At 36.7% G+C, this 25,957-nt stretch overlaps 1 protein-coding gene across 1 annotated transcript in view; it reads right to left on the reverse strand.

The window, feature by feature from the left end:
* Positions 1-895: 895 nt before the first annotated feature.
* Positions 896-25,957, reverse strand: part of LOC124366315 (dual oxidase maturation factor 2) — a 140,768-nt gene continuing 115,706 nt past the window's right edge. The window contains exons 5-10 of the mRNA XM_046822763.1: positions 19,091-19,307; positions 10,850-11,064; positions 4,967-5,162; positions 3,402-3,509; positions 2,603-2,731; positions 896-1,091 (exon numbers count right to left, since the gene is read on the reverse strand). Coding sequence (XP_046678719.1) covers positions 1,040-1,091; positions 2,603-2,731; positions 3,402-3,509; positions 4,967-5,162; positions 10,850-11,064; positions 19,091-19,307 — 917 coding nt within the window. The 3' untranslated portion in view covers positions 896-1,039. The remainder of the gene's footprint in view (positions 1,092-2,602; positions 2,732-3,401; positions 3,510-4,966; positions 5,163-10,849; positions 11,065-19,090; positions 19,308-25,957) is intronic.

The raw sequence follows: 25,957 nt of genomic DNA on the forward strand, positions 1-25,957 counted from the left end.
TCTCGTTGTCTTATCAGGTGCACAATTGAGTGCACTACGATGTTTAAGACAGGATCTGAAATCACCGTGGAGCAACCGAGTTTTTCAGATTCCAGATAATGCACTAAGAGGAAGGAGAACTGGAGCTAAACTCAACATTGACATTGGATAAACCCTTCCCACCATAGGTACGTGTAAGATTCTCTTTAACATTTTTTTCAAGTGTACTGTTCATGGAATTGAACACCGGATTGGATTTGGATTCCATTTGCGTAAACCTTATATACAATCTAATATAATCCAAATCTTCATAAAGGTAAAGAAATCAGACACACCGTCACAACTTAAATTAAGCTTTATTAATAAAAGAAACTTACGAACAACACTTTGCTGCTAACACAGCAATACACAACTATGTACATAATCTACAAACTGTACAACTAAACCTAAAACTTGATCACATGAAAACTGAATCACAATGTCATCACAAACCAAGGGCACTATCTGAGATTAAAATGAAGATAACAAATAATAAATAAACATTAAGGCTAAAGATAACTTACAGATGTAAATATTAAAATGAAAACTATGAATAAGTAGATATTACGTAATATGTATGCTAATTATTAATTCAATCACATCTTTGTATTGTTACAAATTCTTTTGGTAATTTTTAAGTTAAACATGGCATTAGTTTGGGAAGTTTATAAATTTAATGAATGAGACTTTTTACCTTTAATAACTTTTGTCAATCTTTTGGAAATCGAAAATGATTATGCCTAATCTGTTTGTGACATTTTATGCCCACAATGTGTTTTATGTTTAATATGATACTCTTTTAGACTGCGTTACAAAACTACAGAAGACAATGACCTCCTAACTTTGGTAAGACTACAATACAAGAGTCCAATCTTAACAAAATAATGAGTAAACAAAGGTTATAGCATGAGAGACAACACGATAACTTAACCTAAGAGTCACATGTGAGAGGAATGGCCGCAGTATGTCGTTGGGTCGAAGTTGACTGGTCGTTGGACGGACGTTGGACAGGAGTCGGTCGTCACCACATGGAGGCTTCTCTCGCTGGAGGCTTGTGCTCCGAGAGGGGTCTCCTGCAATCAAAGTTTCATTGATGAGGTGCACATACAATTCATTCATGTTTAGAAAACTGCATAACGATGCTACATTGTCGATGGCGCAGTGAAGCGGGTACAGCGGTTATAATAAGACAACCGGATCAAGCAACGTTGAGCGTGGCTGCTGCTTGGATGAGTGACCGCTGAGGGATCCTGTCCTTGCAAGCAGGCCGCCTGCCTGACCATTGGTGGTGGTTCGGAAGTCACCTTTAAGCCGTTGATCCCCAGGTTGTGTTAGAGAGGGCTTCTTAGCCCTAACTCGCCTGGTAAAATAAGTCATTTACTTTACTTTACTTTTTATAATAACATCAGGCAATATTTTTAATGCAAAAAACCGATAAACGTTATAAATTATTTGTTAAATAGTATTTTACATAATTTAAAACAATAATCCATTAAGTTTGCTACACGTAAAGATGTATTATCATTCTCTTTTCTGCAAGAAAAATTAATCAGTTTAGCCAGTAGTTCTGGGAAAAAATCGTTGAGACTGTAAAATGCTTTTGAATGTGTTGGTGTAAATCTCAAACCACATTCGGCATTGAAAACGTTTTTGTTCGAAATTGGAAGGGTATCGAACAATACATAATGTGTTTCAAGTTTAGTTTTGGCCATTGAAGGATTGTGAAGGAAATAGGATTTTCCGAATATTTGCTATCGTTCAGTGATACAAAAATCTCATTAGTACTACAATCTTATCTCTTCCTCAGGTAAATAACTAAACTACACACAAATACAATCTAGGTTACAAACTACGTAACTAAACAACCGGTATTTCCTTCACAAAATGTGTGTGAATACAGACAGTCATGTATTATCGTTTTTTTTCTGATCTGATAATTAACATTGCCTTTGCTTCTACTATCGAATCTACTCACTTCTATTGAAGTCTCAATTAGACGTTGAAGAGATTATGTTCAATAAGAGGTAAGGTTGTATTTAACATTTGTGAACATAGTTAAAGAACGTTAATGAATTGTTACGTACTAGTATATTATTCTTTGGATTTGCGAATTTCTGAAGCTTCTTCTTTGTTTTCTTTAACAGAAGAGTCGTGTCACGTGCTTACTACACAAAAGTCCCGTACTTTACAACTTTCTACTACTTTACTATACCACTTAAATTAGGAAGATAATGGAGCATATTATTGAACCTTGAGAAATGCCATATATTAAAATAATTTTTGAATATTGTCTTGAAGTTTCAATTAATTGTGAACTTATATTAGTGCTAAAATGGTTGAAAGGCCTCTAAGGTCTATGATTGCATAAGGATGTAACAAACCTTATGATTAACTCGGTATATATAGGTAATCGAGTTTTGTTGCTTATAGTCTATTTATCGAGTGTTGAAAGTGATGTCCCAGCCACAGCGCAGTGACTCCATGTGACCTATGCGAATTCTCAGAATGTTGTCGCACAAATTCACAACCGGAAATTTTCGCCTTGCTCTTTTCGCTCTTTTAGCAGGCTTAGATTGATTGTTACCTGAAGGACGGGTCGGTGTGGACGACAGGGGCATGGTCACCGTTGTTGAGGAAGCTGACAGCGAGGCTGGACCCGCTGCTAGCAGACTCTTGCGACAGACTTCGCTTGAACGCCGACTGGAGTGCAGGCCTAGACATACACAGTATTACTGAACTATAATTGTGTAGAGGACTTCTGCGACAGACTTCGCTTGAACGCCGACTGCAGTGCAAGCCTAGACATACACGGTACTGTACTATAATTGCGTGCTTCTTTCATTAATTTGTTTAAGTCGTATTTTCAGGTTATACATACATGTGTGAAAGTTTATTAATCAAGAAATGTTTTACAGTTTTCGTCTCCTCTTACGTTTTATACTAATCACACATTTTCTTAAGCGTTCATATCCAAACATAGTAATGTGTAGCATCATAAATGTTTCTTTCCTGTAGTTATTACATCACATTAAAGTAGAAAAACTTATTAAAATTTTTATCTGTTTAAAATTTTATTTCAGATTTCATATTTGTTAGTTGATGTCATATTTTTATCCTACCCTAAAACAATTTAGTTCCTTTTGAAGAAGTGCATTATGAGAGTTGACGCCGTGTAAAATGTGAATGGTGAATTTGTAATAGAAGTCTTCGCAGTAATCGAATACGGCGCAATGTTTATATGAGGGTTTTGGTTGAAACAAAGAACACGATTGATGAACAGAGACATTATATCTGCTCGCAGTACCTACTCTACTACACTGAACGGTATAATTTTGAATAAACAGTAAAATACTACAAACTAGCGTAGTAGTAGGTCAGCGTACCTGTGAAGAGGGTAGCGCCAGGGCGACTTGGGTGGATCCATCTCAAAACCTCGGTTCTCCAGACCTCGGATACTCCTGTCGCTATCCTCCTTCTTGGAGGAGAGACGTCTGCAAAGGCAATGGTCAGAATATAGTGTCGGGAAAGATGTGCGTTACGGTGAACAAATATAAGCGAGTGAGATACATTGGGTAAAGTATTCACATAAAAATGGCCATAGAGTGAAAATTAGATGTTGCCTGCAAGAAGGCAAATTCACAAAATTTCAATTTTTCGGAAACGATACATTTCGACCAAATATGTATTTAGCAAAAAATGTTTGTATTCACATCCTCTATCGACCCTGAAAAGGCAAACTTTATCAGAATCACCGTCTATCAATACCACGTCGCAACATAGACGAGTGTCTGCAAAAGCAGCATTCGACTATATTGATGCTGAAGTTTATGGCAAATAGTATTTCAGTAATGAAGGATACTTAACGGGTAAATCACTACTTCCCTGCCGATAGTGTGAATTTTTGTAAGTACTTCCATATAGACGTATCTATCTGCCTAATATTTTGGATAAGTTCTGCATATCAGATTTATGAACTCGGTTTATTCATGAAGCTTTAAATTTAGAATTATTTACAATTATAAAAGGGTAATATTAGTCCGTTAAATTACTCCTTCAGTAGTGAAATACTATTTACTATACACTCCAGCAACAATATAGTCGAATACTATTTTTGCAGGTACTTCATCTACGTTGTGATGGATTGTTATTGTTTTAAATTAAATTTAAAAAAATAATTAGTCTATGTTTTTATTTTTACGATTTAATTATTGTAATTTTTAAATGAGTATTTAACCAAAATTTAAAACTACTGATTCTTTTATTGAGTAGAAAAGAAATTCGAACTTGTATACAACATTTTGAAAACAGTTTAACATAATATATTACATGGACCATTTCCAAATTATTATCCTGTGTTTAACTGGCGATAATTAGCAAGTTAATTACAGATATATAATTAATCTTGTTGCATTGTGTTTTAAAATAAAAATACTATTAATATCTAGGCTACTGTTTAAACACTTTTTTGTGATTGGTTTGTTTTTGAGAGTGAAATTCGATCAAATGTTTCTAAATTGTATTTGTGTTTTTTTTTGCAATGCGAAAAATTGATTTTGTAAATACTTAAGACAATCAAACATAGCTCGAATGTTCGGGCCATTTAGGAGTTAGAGGAAACAACTTTACTGCACATAAAAAATACATTTCTTCAGCGTATAACAAGTTACATCTGCAAGATTATTTATTGCTATTGGTGGTCAGCTTTCAAACTAAAATGAAAATTGTTAAAATGCTATTAAAATTCTTTAAAAAGTTATTTGCTACACTTTATTTTAAACGGTGTACTTAATTTTAAAATCACCAAACAGTAATAGAATTTACCAAAGCAATAAAAGTTTATATTTTCAAATGCTTATATACTACTGTTGACAGCTTTTTTTTTGTTCCTCCAGTCAACTCTTCCAGGCTAATCCTGTAACCTCTAGGGTACAGAAGAGGTCATTCTTACCTGAGTATCCTCCTACCGAGACCAGGCGGCTCCTCTAATCTCTTCTTCCAGTTTTTGGTCTTGGTGTGGCTCTCCTCGATAATGACGTGGCGGTCGTAGGGGGTGTCGTAGTCCACCTCCAGCACGGTGGAGAAGCGGTGGGGGTACGCAAGGTCCACGGCCACGATGCAGAGCCCCACCACCAGACACAGCGCGCCTGGACAGGACAAGGGTGAAAACATCATCACTGCATAATAGTACTACATGCTATTAATATTTAATTCTCTTGCAATCGTATGATTGAATACTAACTTCAGTCACGTTCAAAGACGCACGTTGATTCAACAGGAGTCTTTTTTAGCTTCGCAGGGTTTTAATATAGTTTCACATAGGTGCATTGCAATGCCACAAGAAAATATCATGGTTTCACATTATTCCAATAATTTTACAGGAATACTTTATAATTTCACAGAAGTGTTTTCGAATTTAGCATAAGTATGTTATATTTGTAGATGAAAAGTGTTTATTAGGTTTCATAGTAGCAAGGAGGTCCGCGTCTTTTATTTTATGTTCTACTTAGTTTTAAACCATGTTGTCTCTATTTGTGCCCGCTTCTATTTTTCGAATGATCAGGTTCGCCTAAAGTTGAAGAGCCAAAGTAGCAGCCTGGGGATTGCCCCAAACAACGTTGCTCTAAAATGTTCCCAAATTCTACTACGAAGAAGCAAACTAGTTGGAAACAAACAAACAAATTTTACTTCGCTGCTTCAATTTTACATAGTAACGTTCATGGTCCGAAACCAAAACGACCACAATAAATAATTCTTTTTTTACTTGCCAATAATAAACCTAACCCCCATTTATCCATATGTTGTAACCATAACAATATAAATATAATAAACTATTACACCGAGAGTAAGAATGGAGCTGGCTTAATGTTTTAAAGCGGATTTGTAAATTGTGGGAAATAACTTGTGTATCTCTACATGGGGTAAAATTTAAAAAAAAATTCACCGTATGTCCCACATCTATTACTTTTACTATTTACAAAAACTCGTATCTCTTAACCGATAAAAGTATACTGTTGACGCTAACTACCCTAACTTACTACTCGTACAAATTTTAAATAGTTTTATTTATTAATTAAATGTATTTAATTAATATATTATTGATTTAATAAATTTATTTTTTAATAAATTAACATATTTAATGTTATGTATTTATTAAATTTATTTCAATAATTAATTAATACTATTTCATGTTAATTATTTATTAAATGTTTTAATTAATTAATCAATATTATATTTTTATTTAAAGTAAAAACTCATATAAACTAGGTTTTAAAGAGAATTAAGAGATTAAATTAAATTGCAACCGAAAAAAGTTTTTAATACCATTGTATTAAAAACTTTTTTCGGTGGCAATTGTTATTAATTAACGTTAGCAAATGAAAATATAGCACATTAATTATCTTATACGCTCAATAAGTTTCTACACAATTCGTATGGACAATGAACGAACTTCTTACAAATTTGTAATATGCGTAGTGTGATCTAGCTATAAGACAGCACCCTGCTTCTCAACTCTTCCTCTTCGTTTTCGCGCTTAGCACACACATCAGCCTTCCGACGTTTCCACAGATACGGATCTATGGAATGTGGTCCAAGTCATTGGCTTCAGAAACTGGTCCACCTCACACGAGCCATCGCTCACCGCTTCCAAATGTATCATCGTGCATAAATCACAGTTTATTATTTTTGTCAAGGAGAGGTCAATCTCCTTTAAGTCTTAATTCAGCCAGTCCTCGTGGACCATTGGCCTGTGCAAGGATCCCATCAAACAGAATCTTAATAAACAGATAAAAAGTGCTACGGTTACAGACAGGATTTGAACCTGCGCTATTTCTGACTCAGATTCGAAGTCCGACGTCTTAGACCACTCGGCATCTCCAATCCGGTCCTTGAAGTGTCCTTTTCTGTTCAGGACGTATAGCGTCAAAAATGTTATGTAATGTGTTTCAATGATAGTTTAAGAATTTTCATTCATTGAATTTACTTGGGGAGAAATCTGAATTGGCGTGTTTCTGGAAATACCTCCACCATAAATTTAAGGAGTCTCTGAGTTGGTGAACGAACAGCACGATGCGAATGGTTTTCCTTCTGCCTATGATGATGATCCCCACTGTCAGCTGGGGATAGAGTGCTAAGACATCGTCACTGAAAGCACCTATGTTGATGATTCCCACTGTCAGCTGGGGATAGAGTGCTAAGACATCGTCACTGAAAGCACCTATGTTGATGATTCCCACTGTCAGCTGGGGATAGAGTGCTAAGACATCGTCACTGAAAGCACCTATGTTGATGATTCCCACTGTCAGCTGGGGATAGAGTGCTAAGACATCGTCAATGAAAGCACCTATGATGATGATTCCCACTGTCAGCTGGGGATAGAGTGCTAAGGGATCGTCACTGAAAGCACCTATGATGATGATTCCCACTGTCAACTGGCGGTGCAGTGTTGAGTAAATTTTTGGAACTACACTATACTGTCTCTGAGTAATTCGATGATACAGATCAGAGGGTCACAGGTCATTGGTTCCAAGAATACAGACAGCTCTCGCTATACTCGGGCCAGTATTAGTAAAAATACTAGCAGTAATACACAAGTAAATGGTTCTAATCTTTGAGTAGAATCATATCTTGTTTGTTCATTTGTGACAAAAAGCTAAAAAACGTTTCATTGAACTTTCAGTGAAATCAATAGCGCTATATACAGAGTACAGGATATTTAGGAGAGATGAGGTTGGGTGTGTTATATTTACCATGGAGAAACCTCTCACAATAGGCATAACACCTTAGAATAAGGGAGCGGGGCAGCTTTTACTCAGCCTCCCCCAGCCCACGTGGACAGGAGACGATACTCTCTTGTACAACAATAGCAATAACAAGAACAATAAGGGTGTCCGAGCCACTCCTCCAGTCATACATCCATCAACCCTTTTTACCCCATTGGGTAAAAGCCACGAATGGTCGATAAAGATATTGATTGCAGATAATGACGTGCCACTTCTGGACATCCGTGAGGTTGCCCAGACGTAATTCGGTTTTGTCACCAAAGTCCAAAAATCCTAAAAGGAACAAAACTATCCTCGCTATAAAAGCAGAGCCCTTCCCAACAGATAGCACACATTCTTAGGTTTTTGCTGAAGTACTTTCATCGTGTTTTGGGAGGGCTGATGGCTGAGCGGTCAAAAGATGTTGGACTTTTTATCAGTATCACCGACCATTTATTGTATCGACTCTCTTCCTCCTTTTGCTATGTTTGACTAGATCCTCTCATAGGCCAGCGGCCCAAGAGGGACAGGATAAGGCAAGAAAGGGGGGAGAGACTCATGGTAAATCCCTTTTGAAACCCTGGCTACGCTACTGACTCATGGTGTTAATTGGGAGTTGCTGCAGTTAGCCAAATGGCTTTTCAAAAGTGGGAACTCTGGAGTACTAACATAGTGCCAATAAGTGGCCGCCACGATGCGACGTCTGACTGTGCTGAGCCAATGAGCTGGCAGCTACGACAAAGTCCAATCAGCACCATTGTGTCGCTGTCTGTTGTCACAACACGACTGTCCGCGCACAATTAATCAGCGATGTTTGTGCGATAATATTATGAGATAACAATCAAACTCGCCATTTGTCGTCAGCTCGAGTGGACGTGCCAATCAACAGCTTTTGTCCCGCTCGGCGTGGGCTACTAACTGGTCTCCCACAGTTTATTGTGTGCCAGAAACTATGGCACTGACAAAACTACATCAGGTAGACGTGTTTAGTTCATAAAATAAACCTAATATTAAATACGAATATCGTAAACAATCGATTCTCGTTTTACCTAAGTCATTCAGTAAACTTGAAGCTCTAATTTACCCAATTTGGGATCCTTGTTTCTTTTGTTATATATCACTAGTTAACATCCTCCTCTAAATTGCAATTTCCAAAAATTTAGTTTACTGTAGTCTCTTCCGATCGTCGGAATAACAGATCTGTCTTAAGATCTTTAGTTCTTATAGGAGTGCTGAAGGTTGAGCGGTCTCGTATGAATTTGTATCTGGGTTAGAGATACGTTCAAATCCTTTACGTGACTGATTCACCTTTATCAGTAGCATCGACCTTGTTCTGTATCGACTCTCCTCCTTATTCTGTTTTATAAGATCCTCGCACAGACCAGAAGCCTATGAGAACGGACAGAATAAGGCCTGAAACGGGAGCAACCTCTCTTTTTATACAAAAAAAGCTCATTTAGCTATAAAATTACGCTCTGCTTACGCAGTAAGGTGGGCTAAAATCAACCTCGTGGCTCTTAACCTCAAAAAGGTAATGATTATCTTCTTTGTTACAGAATTCGTATCAGGTATTACTTTACCTAGTCAGGTACGCTATAAAACATAAAATAAGAATACACACGCGCGCGCGCGCGTATAATTGAGAACATTCTTCAATACTAATAGCCTATCGGCAGACAGGTTCATAAAACGTGAATGTGAAGTTAAAGACATTACAATTAGTAAATATTTAAACACTCCTCTAGAGCCTCACGTATGCTCTATTTATGAGATATGTGTTATTTTGAATAGTTAATTAATACGTTATTAGTGTTATTCAGGAGAACATTCAACCTCTTTTCTAAGCCGTTTGCAGTGTATACAAAAACGTGGGTTCTTCATGAAAAACTATGAAGCGTTTGGTAGTGTTTTAGTTACACTTTCCATAACTCAACGACCAACAAATGAGGACATAACGGTGTTTGAGATATAACAACTTTCATGGCAACATAGTTCGTTTACACATTGAAAGATTAGCTGCCGCAGAAGGTTACCCCATTCGGACACAGTGTGGATAGAGTAACCGAGTGAAGTATTGAAGAATGAACCGCGGGTGTAATGTCAACCTTGACGAATCTGCGGAACATTGCTCGGTTGTAAGAAGATTACCTCTCGCCACCACCACACCCTCGCTACATCACGTGGTTGGGCAACCGAGTGATTCACGTGATAGCCAATATGTTTCTGGTTGCAGCTTCGTATTAACACTTTCAACTGAAAGGTCAGTTCAGCTTCATTGTGGTGAAACAAACACGTCCCTCAGAAAACAGAAGTCCAGGATTTACATAGAACACTAGCAAAAGTTGCCGTCACAAAGATATGTTAATTTGCCTAGGTTTCCTTGTCTGTAGCTGTTACGTTCATGAACATTTAGTAAACAAGATAATAGTTAAACTAAAAAAATATCCAATCTTCAAAATAAATAACATTAATTTATGATCAACAGGTTTACTACAGTGAATTCACTATTAGCAGGCGGTGGTACAAGATTTGGATCAGAATTAGTGATACAAGACTCAAGACTCGGTTGCAGACTCAAATCTTTTCTGTGACCGTATTAATTTCATGTTCTTGTACTGTACCGACTCTCCTCATTCCATTGTTTAAGGTCCTCGATCAAGCCAGTGGTCCATGAGGACGGCAGAATGAAGCTAAAATCCTTTAAAACTTTAATTGTCTCTCCCATTAATATAGTATTTTTGGGTGAGAGACGAACGGTAAACGGACCGTAGGTCCACGTTGTAAAACTGTCGGGACCATTTCTTACCTACTTCTTGAAAGTGGAACGGTTAGTCCACGGGTGTTGGTGCAGACTAACTGTCCTACCCTGCAGAAAAGTGACGTCAACCACCCTCGTCAAAACCAGGCGTGGACAGTCCTACAATCGAGACGTACATCAGTCGAGACGTTACATAAACACAGTATGTGAAGTAAGGTCTGCGACCAGTAATTGTACTCCACAAGGTTTGTGATTCGCCACACTCTTGCTTATCAGCAACTAAAGATAAGTAGGTAAAGTCCTGTGCACTCACCAGCTAGTATGACCAGGTAGAAACACCAGCCGAGGCGGAAAACTAGTTCTTGCTCGTTTTCGAAGCGGACCCTGAGCGGAGTGGAGGGCAGGAGACAGTGGTAAGCGAGGGCGGCTCCCAACATGAGCGCGCCGGTCAGCGTCATCATGTAGGCGCCGTAGCGAGGCACGACGACCAGCAGCAGGTTCATCAGCAGCCAGGAGGCGAAGGCAGCCCTGGAGGTGAAGACAAAAATTAAGATTCAAACACAGTTAAAGATATAGATAGAAGAGGAGAGGAGAAAGGAGAAAAAAGGTGTGGAAGACAAATGGAACACGAGGTACCACAACCAGCTGTAGGTCCATCAGTAGCCAGGAGGCGAAGGCAGCGCTGGAGGTGAAGGCAAGAATTAAGGTTCGACTACAGTTAAAGATATATATAGAAGAGGAGAGGAGAAAAAAGGTGTGGAAGACATGGGGGACGTGAGGTACCACAACCAGCAGTAGATTCATCAGCAGCCAGGAGGCAAAAACAACCCTGGTTGTGAAGTCAAGGATTAAGATTCATCTGTAGTACGATATATATATATATATATATATATATATATATATATATATATATATATATAGGATAAGAGATGAGAGAGAAGGTGTTGAAGACATATGAACGTGAGGGTATCAAACCAGCAGTAGATTCACCAGCAGCCAGGAGGCAAAAACAACCCTGGCTGTGAAGTCAAGGATTAAGATTCATCTGTAGTAAGATATATATATAGGATAAGAGATGAGAGAGAAGGTGTTGAAGACATATGAACGTGAGGGTATCAAACCAGCAGTAGATTCACCAGCAGCCAGGAGGCAAAAACAACCCTGGCTGTGAAGTCAAGGATTAAGATTCATCTGTAGTAAGATATATATATAGGATAAGAGATGAGAGAGAATGTGTGGAAGACATATGGGACGAGAGGCACATCGACCAGCAGAAGATTCATCGGTAGCCAGGAGGCGAAGGTAGCCCTGGAGGTGAAGGTAAGGATTAAGGCTCAACTGCAGTTAGGGATACAGATAGGATAAGAAAGGAGATAGAAGTTGTGGAGGACAGATGGGACATGAAGCACCATAACCAGTATTAGATTCATCAACAGCCAGGAGGTGAAGCAGCCCTGGAGGTGAAGACAAGGAATAAGGTTCAACTACAGTTAAAGATATAGATATAATAGGAGAGGAGAGAGAAGGTGTGGACGTGGAGGTGAAGCCGAGGATTAAGCCTCAACTGCAGTTAGGGATACAGATAGGATAAGAAAGGAGATAGAAGTTGCGGAGGACATATGGGACATGAGGCACCATAACCAGTATTAGATTTATCAACAGCCAGGAGGCGAAGCAGCCCTGAAGGTGGAGGCAAGGATTAAGCCTCAACTGCAGTTAGAGATATAGATAGAATAAGAGGAGAGAGAAGGTGTGGAAGACAGATGGGACGTGGGATCTGGTGAAAGGAGAGAAGATGAGAAAGTACTGAGCTTCTGGTTACTGTGGGTCAGTTCTCACTCATTGCCGGACCTCTCTGATCAGGTTTGGAGTGCAAGTCCACATTTCTCTACAACTAATGCCCTCCAATCTTAATAACTCTCTAACGTACCGTATGCCTCATTATACAAAACCAATAAAGATTAAATTATTCAACATTTTCAATTTTAACTAATATTTTATTATTTTTTATGATTTCGTTTTTGATGATTTTATTTTATTGTTTTACATGAAACACTTGTGGACCTGTTTCAAAATAAGGAATGTAATCTTCTTTCACAGATAAATTATTGAGCTTTCTTAAAGTACTTTAGTGGGTATAACACTACTACTAGAAATATTTTTATAAAATACCTGGAATACGTCATAATTATTTTTCTAACTTTTAATATTTTCTTAAAACTGTATAAATAAGATTTTTCAGCTCTTTGGTCAGACAGAAAGATGTATCAGATATGTTTAACAGTCTTGCCAAAAGAAAATATTTGCATACGATCTTGACTTAATGGTTTGAATTAAAATTGTTAATAAGCTCTTATTGTTTCATCTGTCAAAAATGTGTTGACTAGAATTCCCAAAGTTTTACCAAATATAATCATTATTTTTAATTTAAAAACTTTTTTAATTGAGTTGTTAAAAGAGTTGGATTGGCTTTAAAGGTCACTATTTAAATAATATATGAACTTTTATGAGCCAAACAGTCATGGGAAACAACGAAAATTGAATCTTGAGGAAAAATAAACTTGAATATGAAATCATTCCAGAAATAGAACATTTAAAATTATTTTGCCCTAAAAATGTAAGGATTTAAATTATTAAATAAATAAATAACAGAGATCATATGAATTTAGTTGGTGTTGGGAAGAAAAACTCCAGTGATCGCTATTGTTTTTGAAAGCCACCTTAGTTCATGGATAAAAAGCATAAATTGTAGTGGTCAGTAATTTATTTGATTGGAACATATACAGAGTGAGTTTTATGTACGGACACACCTGGATATAATTTAAACGGCCCGATATATCAATGTGAAACCTTGACCCTACCTATTATAACATATTTTTTTAATTTTTCAAGTTGTTGAAAATTTTGCCCCCCTTTTCTAAAGGGGGGTAAAGGAGGGCAACTAAACATTTTCAAATACAAACCCCTATCATGTGACCCCTCATTTTAAAGGAAATAAAGAAAGAAATCCAATAATGCAAACTAGAGGTCTCTACGTTTATTTTAACAGATTTTATGACAAATTTACAATTGAGTAAAGGGGGGAGTAAAGGGGAGCAACAAAAAATTTTCAAATACAAAGCCCTATCATGTGACCCCTCATTTTAAAGGGAATAAAACAATAAATCCAATAATCCAAACTAGAAGTCTCTACGATTATTTTAACAGATTTTATGACAAATTTACAATAATAAAATCAGTAACTGTCTTGTCCTGTTTATCGTAACATGAGTCAACACTAACGCAAATTCTAAAAACAGTTACCTGTTTTAATGTAGCAGGTGTTCAAACTGTTCACCCTCGGCTGTTTGACAGTGTGCTAGACGTGTGTAAAAACTTGAGACATGATAGGGGTTTGTATTTGAAAATGTTTAGTTGCCCCCCTTTACCCCCCTTTAGAAAAGGGGGGCAAAATTTTCAACAACTTGTAAAATTAAAAAAATATGTTATAATAGGTAGGGTCAAGGTTTCACATAGATATCTCGGGCCGTTTAAATTATATCCAGGTGTGCCGGTACATAAAACTCACTCTGTATGTATTATGTTATGTTAGTTATGTATTAGTCCTTTTACAAGCTCGTAAACTATCTTAATTCAATTAAAGATTTTACTATGTTGGTCGTTTGTATTAGGCCTACTTAAGAATGGATATTTGGTGATCATACAAAGCATACTAACTAATCAACTGATTTTAGATACGCTTTTATTATAGGTTGTATATATTATCAAAATAAAATATTTCAAACGTTTCTGTCCTTGTAACCCTTTTAATGTTACTTATATAATTCCCATTTTAAAATAAATTTCAATATTACATACATTAGAAAGGTTGAAAAAATGTTTTTTCAAAATATCTGATACAAAGATGGCCGTACTTGAAATTCACCTCTCAAAGGATAATAACTGTGGATTTTAATTTTTTCGTCTGCATTTGTTTTGTATAATATTTAATGTCAATTACCATTCTAAATACTTAAATATCAATTACAAAGGTGACTAAGGATGACTCATTTTTGTGACAAGTGTTTCTAAGTGTGTCTTGGAGTCAACGTTATCCAAGAGCGTCCCACAGTTATGTTTGAAGTCCAAAACTGGAATTCCGGTCTTGACTAAGACGGCAGACTGTAGGTCCCTTGTGGGCGTCTTCAGGCGACTTCGTGTCCCTAATGCAGACGTCAGACGATGTAGGATTGATTACTCACTGGGCCTCTAACTACCTCCGAGTGTCTCTCCACCGATCCCACTCAAATCCCTTGGACAGTGATCATCCTCTCAATGGATAGACTTAGAAAGGCCGGACATTTCTGGAGTTCTATAAAAGGGTTTTTTTTCTAATGCATGTTTGGCAACAGCTGATTATTTAGTTTGAACGATGAGTACACGAAGGAACTAAGCAACATAAAATGTATAGCAGTTTTCAATGGATACTCAACTAAATTAATTGACAGTTTACTTAAAAAAAAACGAAAGAAGTTGTCAAAATAATCAACAACTACTTTTAAAAAGTGAACAAGAAGAAAAACGAAACTGGCAATCCATTGGTTATGGTCCAGTTATAAATAAATAAAAAAAGTATTTAGAAATAATGTTGATATGAACATAACCTTTTCCACATCGAAAAAGATAAATAATCTGAAGGAAACAGGATTTTTCCGGACATTTGCCATCGTTCAGTGAAACAAGAAAACAGTAACACTACGTTTCGAGATCTGCAATCTGATCTCTTCTTCAGGTAAAGAACTAACCTAATACATAATTACAAACTAGGTTAAAATAAACAAATCTTACTAAAGCGTTGTGGCACGCCTAAGTCAGGAATCACAACGTACATGTTGTTTGTCAACTTCACTAACTCTATAGACATGCACTTAATACAAAACTATACAAAACACTAATCATTAAAACTAAACTACGGAATACAGGTCACAATACGTCTGCATTCATTGACCACCCACCTACGACTGACCAGAGGCCATAGTAAATGGCAATCGCCATGGCAAAAAAAAGATGGCAGAAAAGTGCTTGTCACTAACACTAAAGACATGCACTTAATACAAAACTATACAAAACACTAATCATTAACTAAACTACGGAATACAGTTTTCCATCGTCAAAAATAACCTTCAAACAAAGAATAAATAATCTACTTTTAAATACAAAAGATAAAATTTTGTATGAAAATAAACGTGGAATTTACAAAATTAACTGTGAAGTGTGATAGGAATTAAATTGGTCAGACAAAAAGAATCATTAAACCGGGTTTTAAGAACATGAAATGTATTTAAATACGGACTAATTAAAAATCAGCTATTGCCAAACATGCATTAGAAACAAATCACGCCTTTAAAAACTGCACATTATTAAAACAAGTCCATAAAAAAAGAAGGACTCGACGCTTATGAAACATTATAAGTACATAAAAAAACAAATATTAAATAATTTTTGACCGATTCAAAATTCACCCTTTCTTTATAAGCATAACTAAATTCATTTTGACCCAAACTTTTATACATGCATTAATATTTATTTTATTTTACTTTTAATTACACAAATCTTGTATTAAGCTTTATTCAAGTGATAATTGTTTTAAATTGCAAAAATATCATATTATTTGAATTGCCTATTCACACCTGACGGCATCTTAGATGTCGAAAGGCCTCGTGTGAGAAAATTAAAATTATTGGACAATTATAAGTTTTCTTTTATATCAAATATTTAAAAAAAGGATATTAGTTTGTTATAAAATGTCTGTCCGAAAAAAACTACAGACATTATTGTAAGTTCCAATATCTGAGAGGTTAAGCGATTTTCACTAAGAAATTCTCTGTCCACAGAAATTGGCTGCTACAAGGTTTGTTTGTTTTGAAATGCTCCAAAAACTAAAACACACCAGTAACTGAGGTGGTACACGTATTGAGCGGCCAAGGTTTACAGTTGTTCTGTATTCTAGTCCAGTCACGTACGGCGTTGTGCGAGAAGCCCTTGTTTGTCATGCTGAAGAGGTTTTATCAATACCCGAGAGGGTTCAAGGCCGACCTCTTCTGGGCTCGGGAGCGCTCTTCGGCCTCGGCCTTGTGTGTTGGTTCCTCGTCCCGTCGCGGCGTGCCGACGTTTAGGATATTAGCCGCACTTATCACAGCTGATGGAAGTCACAAACAAAACACCCTGGAGCCCCTCAGACTACAGTATACGCTTAAGAGGCAATTGTGTGAAGTAACAGTAAATTATTGACTGTAAACTACCGACCGATTTCACTCTTCCTTGATATTTCAAAACTTTTCAAAGTATTGCATAAAGTTCAAAGGCTTTCAGAAGACGTAACAAATTGGATAACTTCAGCAGCTATATAATTCAACGTGAACATCCTAGACATCATTAAACTAATATTCTAAAGGGTAAAGTAAAAGGTATTATTAAAGGTAAAGTATTTTTAATAAACAGAGAAATGTAACATCGAGTATGTTCCCATTGTGAGGTTTAATGGAAATTCACTTAGAGTTTCTAGTCCAAAGATTTGACAAACAGGCGTTCTGTTCTAATAGGACGTTCCAATCTATGAACAATTAACACTGATGACAATTTAAATTTAACTAATACTCAAGGACGTAGCCAGAAAAATATTTAGGGAGGGGGTCCAGACAACTGATATTTTACCGTAGTGGACAGAGAGTATTTGTTCCTTAAAAATTTCTTGACCCATTTCTTTGTTAAGAACGATCTTTCAGCAGTACAAGTCAGTAATACAGAATTATTTAAATAATAATAATAATCGTTTACTAAAAAAGTTATTTACAAAATTTAAAAATTTAGGGGCGGTCCCCTTGAGCCCCCTCGCTAGCTACATTCTTGATTACTGTGAATTGTAATTCTAAAAAGGAATGTATCGTGTCATATATTTCAAATAAACCAATACGATCTTAGTATCGAAGGACCCAATATATTGTAAAAAAAAAAACGGCAGACGGGCGGTCATATTTACTTGTTTGGCCTTTTTACCTTTGTTCTTCCATGGAACAAAAAACCTATATACCAAATTTCAAGTTTCCAAGACCTTTCTATCAATAGTCACCGCTCAGACAGAGGCAAACATACGATTAAGGAAGGCCTCGGGTTCTTAATAATAGCCATAAAATGGTGTAAAAATTAAAGTTGAACGGATTTGGAATTCAGCGTTTGCTGAATTTGAAAAATTAACTTTAAAGTTAAAAGTGATTAAATACTATAATAACAGGTCCTTTTAACAATCCCACCATTCTTTACCAATCCGTTTACTCGTCTGGGCTATAACTCTTGTTATAAAGGTCCTAGAGATTTTATAGCTCGGTAAATCGATTCCTCTTGGCCCAAGGATGAAATTTATTAATTTTGGGGTCAAAAGGTCAAATGGCAGTTCGCTGTTTATCCGTATATCTGACCGTCTGTGCGATAGCTATTGACATAATGATCTTTGAGACATGAAATTACTTTGGGGATTTTATTACCTTTAAAATATAGCTTTCTCATGTTCAAAGGTAAGAGCACCATTGATTTTGGAATCTAATGGTAAAGGGCAGTTCGTCTATGCCATAACAGCTCTTTTAATATTTTTCTGTAGTATTATTATTAAGTATTTTTTTCTGGGTCCTTCGATTCTTCGATGTATTGGTTTGTTTATTAAAATGATATTTTTTTCTTTTAGCGATAATACCTTAATTTTATTGAAACAGTGTGTGAAATAGCCTTTTTGGAATGCTTCTGTCAAATCCAAAATTTGGAATTGTTCAGTTACAATAATATACGTTTCTGATTTCAAAACATTTCAAACCTTACTATGTATGTGTACCTAATGATTGTGTTTAATATAATTCTTAGTTAGTTTTTTAATTTTTATATGCATATAAGATTTATTAAAAATGGAAAACACACTCTATAGGTTTGCAACAAGAAAAATTGTAACACATTTACCTATAAATAGTTCTGAATAAAAATATATATTACTTCATATTTCAAAAGAAATCATATAAAAAAATATGTCTCAAAGGCAACAAATCAAAATTGTAGCTTTCAAGTTGAACCTTTAAATACACCCAACATCTTTAGCTTACAAATGATTTCTTTGACTATTTTTGGGCAAATTTAGGAACTAATGATATTGTATTGTATACAATAGCATAAGCCAAGCTATAAGAATAGTTTTAATACTTTCAAAATCTAGCTTCAATTATGAAAGTCCTAGCAATAATCCTGATTGCATTGCAAAAAAAGTTGTAGTATAGGCCTTGACGTTAGAGGTTATATCATTTTAATGACTCAATAGAACAAACCTGTTGGTCTAGAGTTTGGGCAATACTAACAAAACACCAACCATTTGAAGGCTTGGAATGTTACGCCAAATAAAGGATGGCAATGCCTTCGGTACACAAAGTTCTCTCGGGAGAATTGAGCTTACTCGTGTTCCTGCCTGGACCACTGTATTGAGTATTCCATGTTTTGGCCACTTGAAACATTGATATGTTTCTCGAGATTCTTAGCTCACCAAAGGAAGATGCTGCCGTAGTATCCCGCGGCTCGGTATTGGCCACCCCACGTGAAGCCCTCCTCTCCCAGGCTGAAGTACTCGGCCACCTTCATGATCGGGAAAGGCACCCCTCTCACCAGCGCCTCCCGGTAGCTCTCGCCCATCTCCGTGGAGCCCAACCAGGAGAACCGCTCGTTGAAGTCTATGTCTTCACTGTTGTTCTCTTGCGACAGCGCTGCAAAACGAAAGCCAATCAGATCCTAGTCTGTCTGTCTGATGAACTAAATTGATGATCTTAATATTGAGTTTCTACTGGAACATCTTTATAATATCAGTCTGGAAAATTAACAAAGAGTTCACAATAAATTCTTATGATATGATAAACCGTTTAGAGCAGATTTTACACACTTTGAGTTGGTACACACATCAGGTTTAATGTACGAAAAGGAAATTTTTTTAAATCCAAACTTCAATATTTTTATTTAATAGGTGGGAAAAGGAGCACATTAAAGTCTAAAAATAATACTAAAAATAAATATCTAAATATATTTAAACAATCAAAACTCATATTTGGACTAGACTTTTATTTCCGAGTTTTGTAGTTGGTCCCTTTTCTCTGAAGGAACCTATCAATTGAACTTTTAAAATAACCACTTCTGCTTTGTGACCCGGAAAGTGAGAGAAAATAATTCTGCATATAAATTAATATCAATTTAAAATGGCTGCTTACTTAATTTTACATTCTTTTTATATGTCTTCTAAACTAAGTTTTCACTAAGTATTGTTTTTTATTTTTATTTCAACTTTTTTATGATATAGGATTGCGATTGAAAATTTAAAGATTTAGTTCCAACATTTCGATTCAAATTAAATCCACATTCGCTTACAGATCATCTCGCTCCCACGCCCAAAGTGGTAACTATTATAATATTTCAATTTATTTTTTAAACAAAATCAGGATCTATTTTGGTGATATGAACCGTATGATGCTTTACCATAATATTTAGTACTTTTGTGATAATTTACATTAGAAGTACCGAACCCGCATTTCAACAATTATAATTTCGAAGGAGTTTGTATTCAATCCAAAATATGAAATTTCAAGAGTTGAAATTTTTTGTATAATTCCCTTTAGCGAATTACAAGATGTGATTTACCGTCTGCCAATTTTGAGTAGTGTCGTCTATAAATTAGGAAGCCCTATTTAAAAATAAATTTAAAGAAATCTTATAGTCTGATAAGTACTTGCTTATTCCATTATGTGTCTATGACACGTTGGTCTTGAAAACCTTTAAAAGGTTTATGACTATTATCATACCTATGACAACCATGACAATCATCAGACATAACTAGATACTAACGCCGACACAAGTGTGGTACAGTAAACACTTGTGGTCTAAACTCCCTTGTAACTGCTATGGATCTGTACCGTTGCCAAGCACTGCTCCACAGCCGTTGCCAATGAAGTCATCTAAGTGGTGTTGGGTAACAAGGATTTATCAGTGCGGTACTCGCGCCAACGCGACTGGTAGAATTGTTTATTAAATATAATCTCTTCCTAATTGCCCGGGCTGGAGGTAAGTCACGGTTAAGCGCACAAGAGGGCGTACATTACTGCGGCTACACTGTCATTCGATACAGTCCGGCAGGGGCGTAACCAGGACGCCTTGGGGGACCTTAATCCTTTACCCGAATTTCTAATTTGGACTTATGGTTACAACAATGAGTTCAGACACTCTCACGACAGGTAAAATCAGGGTACCGCAAAATCACACCGGGATCAAAAGTTCCACAGTCCAATCGTAAATTGAGATATCAGAGTTTAAGCAAACGTCGAGCGTGGCTGCTGCTTGGATGGGTGACCGCTGAGCGATTCTGTCCTTGCAAGCAGCCTGCCTGCTCCGTCATTAGTAGTGGTTCAAAAGTCACTTTTATTCCCAGGTTAATAGTCAGAGAGGACTTCGTAGCCCTAACTTTATCTTGTGAAAAACGGCATTCTTTATTTCAATGTTACTTTTAAAGGGCGTGGCAACATTCATAGAATTCTTTGGTTAAAGTTGGTTGTTAACGATGGAAGGTTTGACAGGATAACACGATTTCGGACATTTGCCATCGTTATGGTTACAGATGGTATAACACAACGTTTCGACGATTGGAATCTATCCACTTCGTCAGGTGGGGAGGTATTAGTACATAAAAAATAAAGAATAGAAAGAGGAAAAGAAGGGAAGAAAAGGGTTCAGTTCGTAGAATGGCTGAAAATACCGAAAGGTTTAGAGAAGATTTCCCTTCATAGAGTTTCCGTCAATTATTTGAGTACACCGATGTCAAGAAAAATAAAATAAAAATATTAAAATGCTATTTTTAAGTTAAGGACTTATCTATCGAGAACAGATTAAGATTAAGAATCATCTTATTTGACTTGGGGACCTTCTCAACTAATGCCTCCATGGCCTCAATGGCCCCTGATTATAACAGCAAGGAGCGTTACACTAGTTGCTTGACTCGGTTAAATTGTTACCTACAATCAATGAATCCATTACACAAGGTCACTGGTTAGTTTTATTAATCCAGTAGCAATACTATGATGGTATTTTTGACAACCAGAGATGATAATGAATAGCTAGCTATCATTAGTCATTAATCTAGGAATCCAGATTCTTGCTCTTCATACATCGAATATACATTTCCTCAACTTCGAGCAATTTTATAATCTGTTTGCTTGAACGAAGTACCAATGATGACGAGATATACATATAGTGTAGGCGGGAATAGACAGAGACAAACTACAAGGCTGGTTTGTAATGCGACCTCTCAAACAGCGTAAACATGAAAGATGAATAGCCACGAGCTCTAAGTTTATGAGAGGTTTGGACATAAAACAGCGACAGCTTCATTGACCGTTATCTACCTCTGATTGATTCACAGTGCTGTACGCGTGCCCTACATCAGCAACCAGACTCGACAAATCTGCAGAACAATCATATCTTCCTCAAGCTGTCCTGTTGATAGTTAGGGTATGTTAACGCTCAGCCAAATCCCACATAGGAATTTTCCCATACTCAAACACAATGTTGCCTGCATATAAATGACGTTACATTCCAAATTTCAAGGCTGTAGCTCAATTTGTGATATCCCGAGAAAGACAGACACACAGACAAAAGAGGAACTTTTACAGAATCATTATTGGTATACAGAAACATACAAAATTCCAAGTTCACGGCTCAATTCATTGTCGAGATATCACCTTGAGTTGTAGGATTTGTTAAAGCTCAGCCAAATCTAATGGAAGGTCATACACCACCATTGAACTCTATCTTCCATATATGAATCAACTCAAACAACAGTGTATCGAAACGACTTGATAGAATGCAACGAAAGTTTTACCAACCAATCCACTACATGTTACATGTTAACATATCGAATGAGTATACACAAACATGTTTACAAATTTGTGTATCTTTGATTTTCTTGGTGTCATCACGGTTACCTACAAGAAAATCGTTTGCTAAGGTCAGCCAAATCCCGTGGAGTGATATGCGATGTTTATAATCCCACATTGAACACGGTTTTCATAAAAATAAAGCTTCATGCAAATATTTGAATGCCAAACAGGCAGAGAAAAATTAAATTGATCTAGCCCCACGAGCCTTTTACTAACGCTCAGCCAATAAACCGATCGAAATATCCGACAAAACGTAACGTTCGAAGTAACCTAATTATATGTCTTACTATGTCACATTTAAAAATGTTAAATTTCTGTACTTAGTTAGGTTACAGTTTTATTTATCCTAAGATTCTCTTTTGGTCATCACAGATTACCCATAAGAACAATGTTCGCTAATGGTCAGCCAATAAATAATAATATGTTAGTAATTAACTTTTTTCTTACCATCACCCTTTCCTCCTACACTCGTTTTCTTTTCTCTCTCATTCCTTTCTCCTCTTTCCTCCTCCTTCTGTTATACCTTCCCCTTTCTCCCCTTATTCGCTGTTTAGGTAGCTTTATAATGCACTTAGATTGTCTTCCAGGCTCCACGTTCATTTTTATCAGAGATAAACAACGAGTTTCGTCAGTTCGACTTAAAAGTACGTAATTCGTATTTTTATTTTTTTTAATTGAAATATTTCCATATTGCCACGGAATTAAACCTGTACTTTAACCCACACATCTCCCAGGATTGGTTTCTTTCTAGAAATTATGGCCTAAATAATCGCATCAAATATCTTTAATGCCTCATCCAAATGCGTGAAGTACAGCGTTTCTTCAAGAGCGTTATACAAGAGACAATAGCTGGTAGATGATCAGGATAAGCACAGTTGAGGATAAGGATACCGTATTTTAGACGTACACCATAATACAGTGTCCGTGAACCCAGAGTACAGTGCCTCTGATTGCAGAGTACACGATCTATGAATTGCAGAGTACAGGATTTATGATTGCAGAGTACAGTATCTCTGGACTCAGAGTACAGTGTCTGATTGCAGAGTAAAGTGTCTCTGAACGCAGATCTAGACGCAAAGTACAGTATCTCTGGTGGCAGAGTACAGTTTCTCTGGGCGCAGAGTACAGTGTGTCTGTTCGCAGGGTACAGTGTCTCTAATTGCACAATACAATGTCTCTGACCACAGAGTACAGTGTCTCCGATTACAGAGGACAGCATCTTTTAATCTATCAAGTTTTATGGTAAAGTTTCGGTTATTAATAAAAATTGCTGTAGCATTTTACGATACAGTCACCAGGATTTTATTAGGTGGAACTATGGTCACGAGTGGTGATGGAGCCAACCCATGCCGGAAGTGGAAGGAAGGTGGGATAATAAAACAGGTTACTATCACGGGTATCAGTGCCTTCCTCATTATTCCTTTCCTCTCCTGTTCCAGAGTACAGACTTCCATGGAGAGCGGCGGCAGCGACCTCCTCAGGCCAGGAACGGTCGCGGGTCACCAGCTCCGCCGTTCCGCTCGACCACCCATCCCCTTTCCCCTCATGTGAGTTCCCCACTAATTAAACTAGCCTTATTCCTGACCCGTTCGCTTTCACACAAACATTGTGCTGTACAATATCCACGCCGCGCGATTTACACTTCAATCCTGAATCCTCAACATCTCTGAATTTTGACAATTTAACAAACGTCAAGAATATGTGTTAGTCACGATGTGTTTCTAAGAATATGACAGAAGACATCAACCGGTATAATTTATTAGAACTGAAACATCTTAGCTTCTTGTATGTAGCAGTTTATTTTTTAACCCTTTTAAATAACTAATTTAGTAAAACACTAACGAGTAATATTTTTCTAAACAATACCCACTACATGTACAGTAGCAGGCATTAAATATATAGGGTGTATACTGGATGGAACTGGTTAGGAAGAGATTCGTAGGTCAGTAATTATATTATTATTGCGATATACAGTGTGTTCCAAATTTTATGCACACTGAAAAGATCTTGGAAACTATAAGAGATACTGCAAAGATTAAATGATAAAATATGTGCGTAATACCAAAACCAACAAATTAATGTGGTCAAGTTGATTATTGATTGCGTCGTTCATGGAGGCCTGACAGTCTTAGGCGGAGGACGCATTTCTGCTGCTACTCTACTCGTGAGCTCCATACAGTAGACGAGAGCAGGGTAACAATACCTTGTTAATCTGTTTTTTCCTTTCAATTGACTTCAATTCCAAAGTGCTATTATACTGGGAGGCACATCAATGCAGGCCTGGCCGTTTGGGCAGTTACCGCACCCCACTTACCCCTTCACCCTGCGGCGTTGCCACATTGTCATATCGGCTGATTCTCAGTATGAGGCGACGCAACGATGTCTCGCTTCGTTCCGGTTGTTTACACCAGTTTTGTTCTTCAGTGTTCGATTATTCTACGTTTTTATGTAAATATTTGTTTGTTCTAACGTTCTGTTTGTAATGTAAACACGCGTTAATGTAAATCGTGAAGGTAAATTATTGAATAAGATGAATAAGAAGTAAAAATGAGCAGTAACGATCGCTCGATTGTTGAATTTAATCGATTGTTCAATCACTCGTTATTCCCCCGTTACAGCTGGCAACACCGCGTCACAACCTAGGCTTGCATTGATATGTCTTGTGGTATAATTACTCGGAATTACCCCTCTTTCGTGAATATTGTTTTTTTTTTTACTGAGTCACGATCCAAGTACTTGATCCTCTTATTTGCCCTACTGGTCAACTAGAGGGATACATGAACAGAATACTCATTCTCTTTAAGCACCCACAGCTCTTTGGCTATCGCGAAAAGTTCAGCCGTATTTATCTAAACAATCTGAACATAATTGCCGAAATATGTAATATCTCTGCGTAGTTATTTAGATTTTGCAACTGGTTACATTATTACCAATTGTCAGTATTTATCTTCTAAGACCTTATAATACATGTAAAACTGTGTTTACCTAACAGATCACACACAATACACTATAAACCGTTTTTATCATACTGTATAACTACCAGCTGTTTTTGTTTACTTAGACCATGGAGTGTACCTTGTAACAGGGTCTAAAATAAACTGGGTGTTCTGTGTGCTAAAATGAAACTTTGATATAGTTTCAGTACAAGTTAATTGATACGTAAACAGACAGCGAGACTATGTTGAATAACATTATGTAATAAAAATAAAATAAAATGTATCAAAACTTTGCTTTCCGTACGATAAAAAAAAACGCCGTTCACCACACGGAGCATAATATGTTCGGCACTCAACCACATTTCCGACCTCGGCAGTTCGTAAAACTCGATTGCCACCGAAAACAACCACTTTACTCCTGGTGATGAAAACTACAATTTTTTCAGCTGCTTTAGGTAGTGGCCGACCTTCAAAAGTAACATCAGTTCATAGTTCAATAAAGTT

This window comes from Homalodisca vitripennis, chromosome 7 (genome assembly GCF_021130785.1).
Source record: "Homalodisca vitripennis isolate AUS2020 chromosome 7, UT_GWSS_2.1, whole genome shotgun sequence".
In the NCBI taxonomy this organism is placed as follows: Eukaryota; Metazoa; Arthropoda; class Insecta; order Hemiptera; family Cicadellidae; genus Homalodisca; species Homalodisca vitripennis.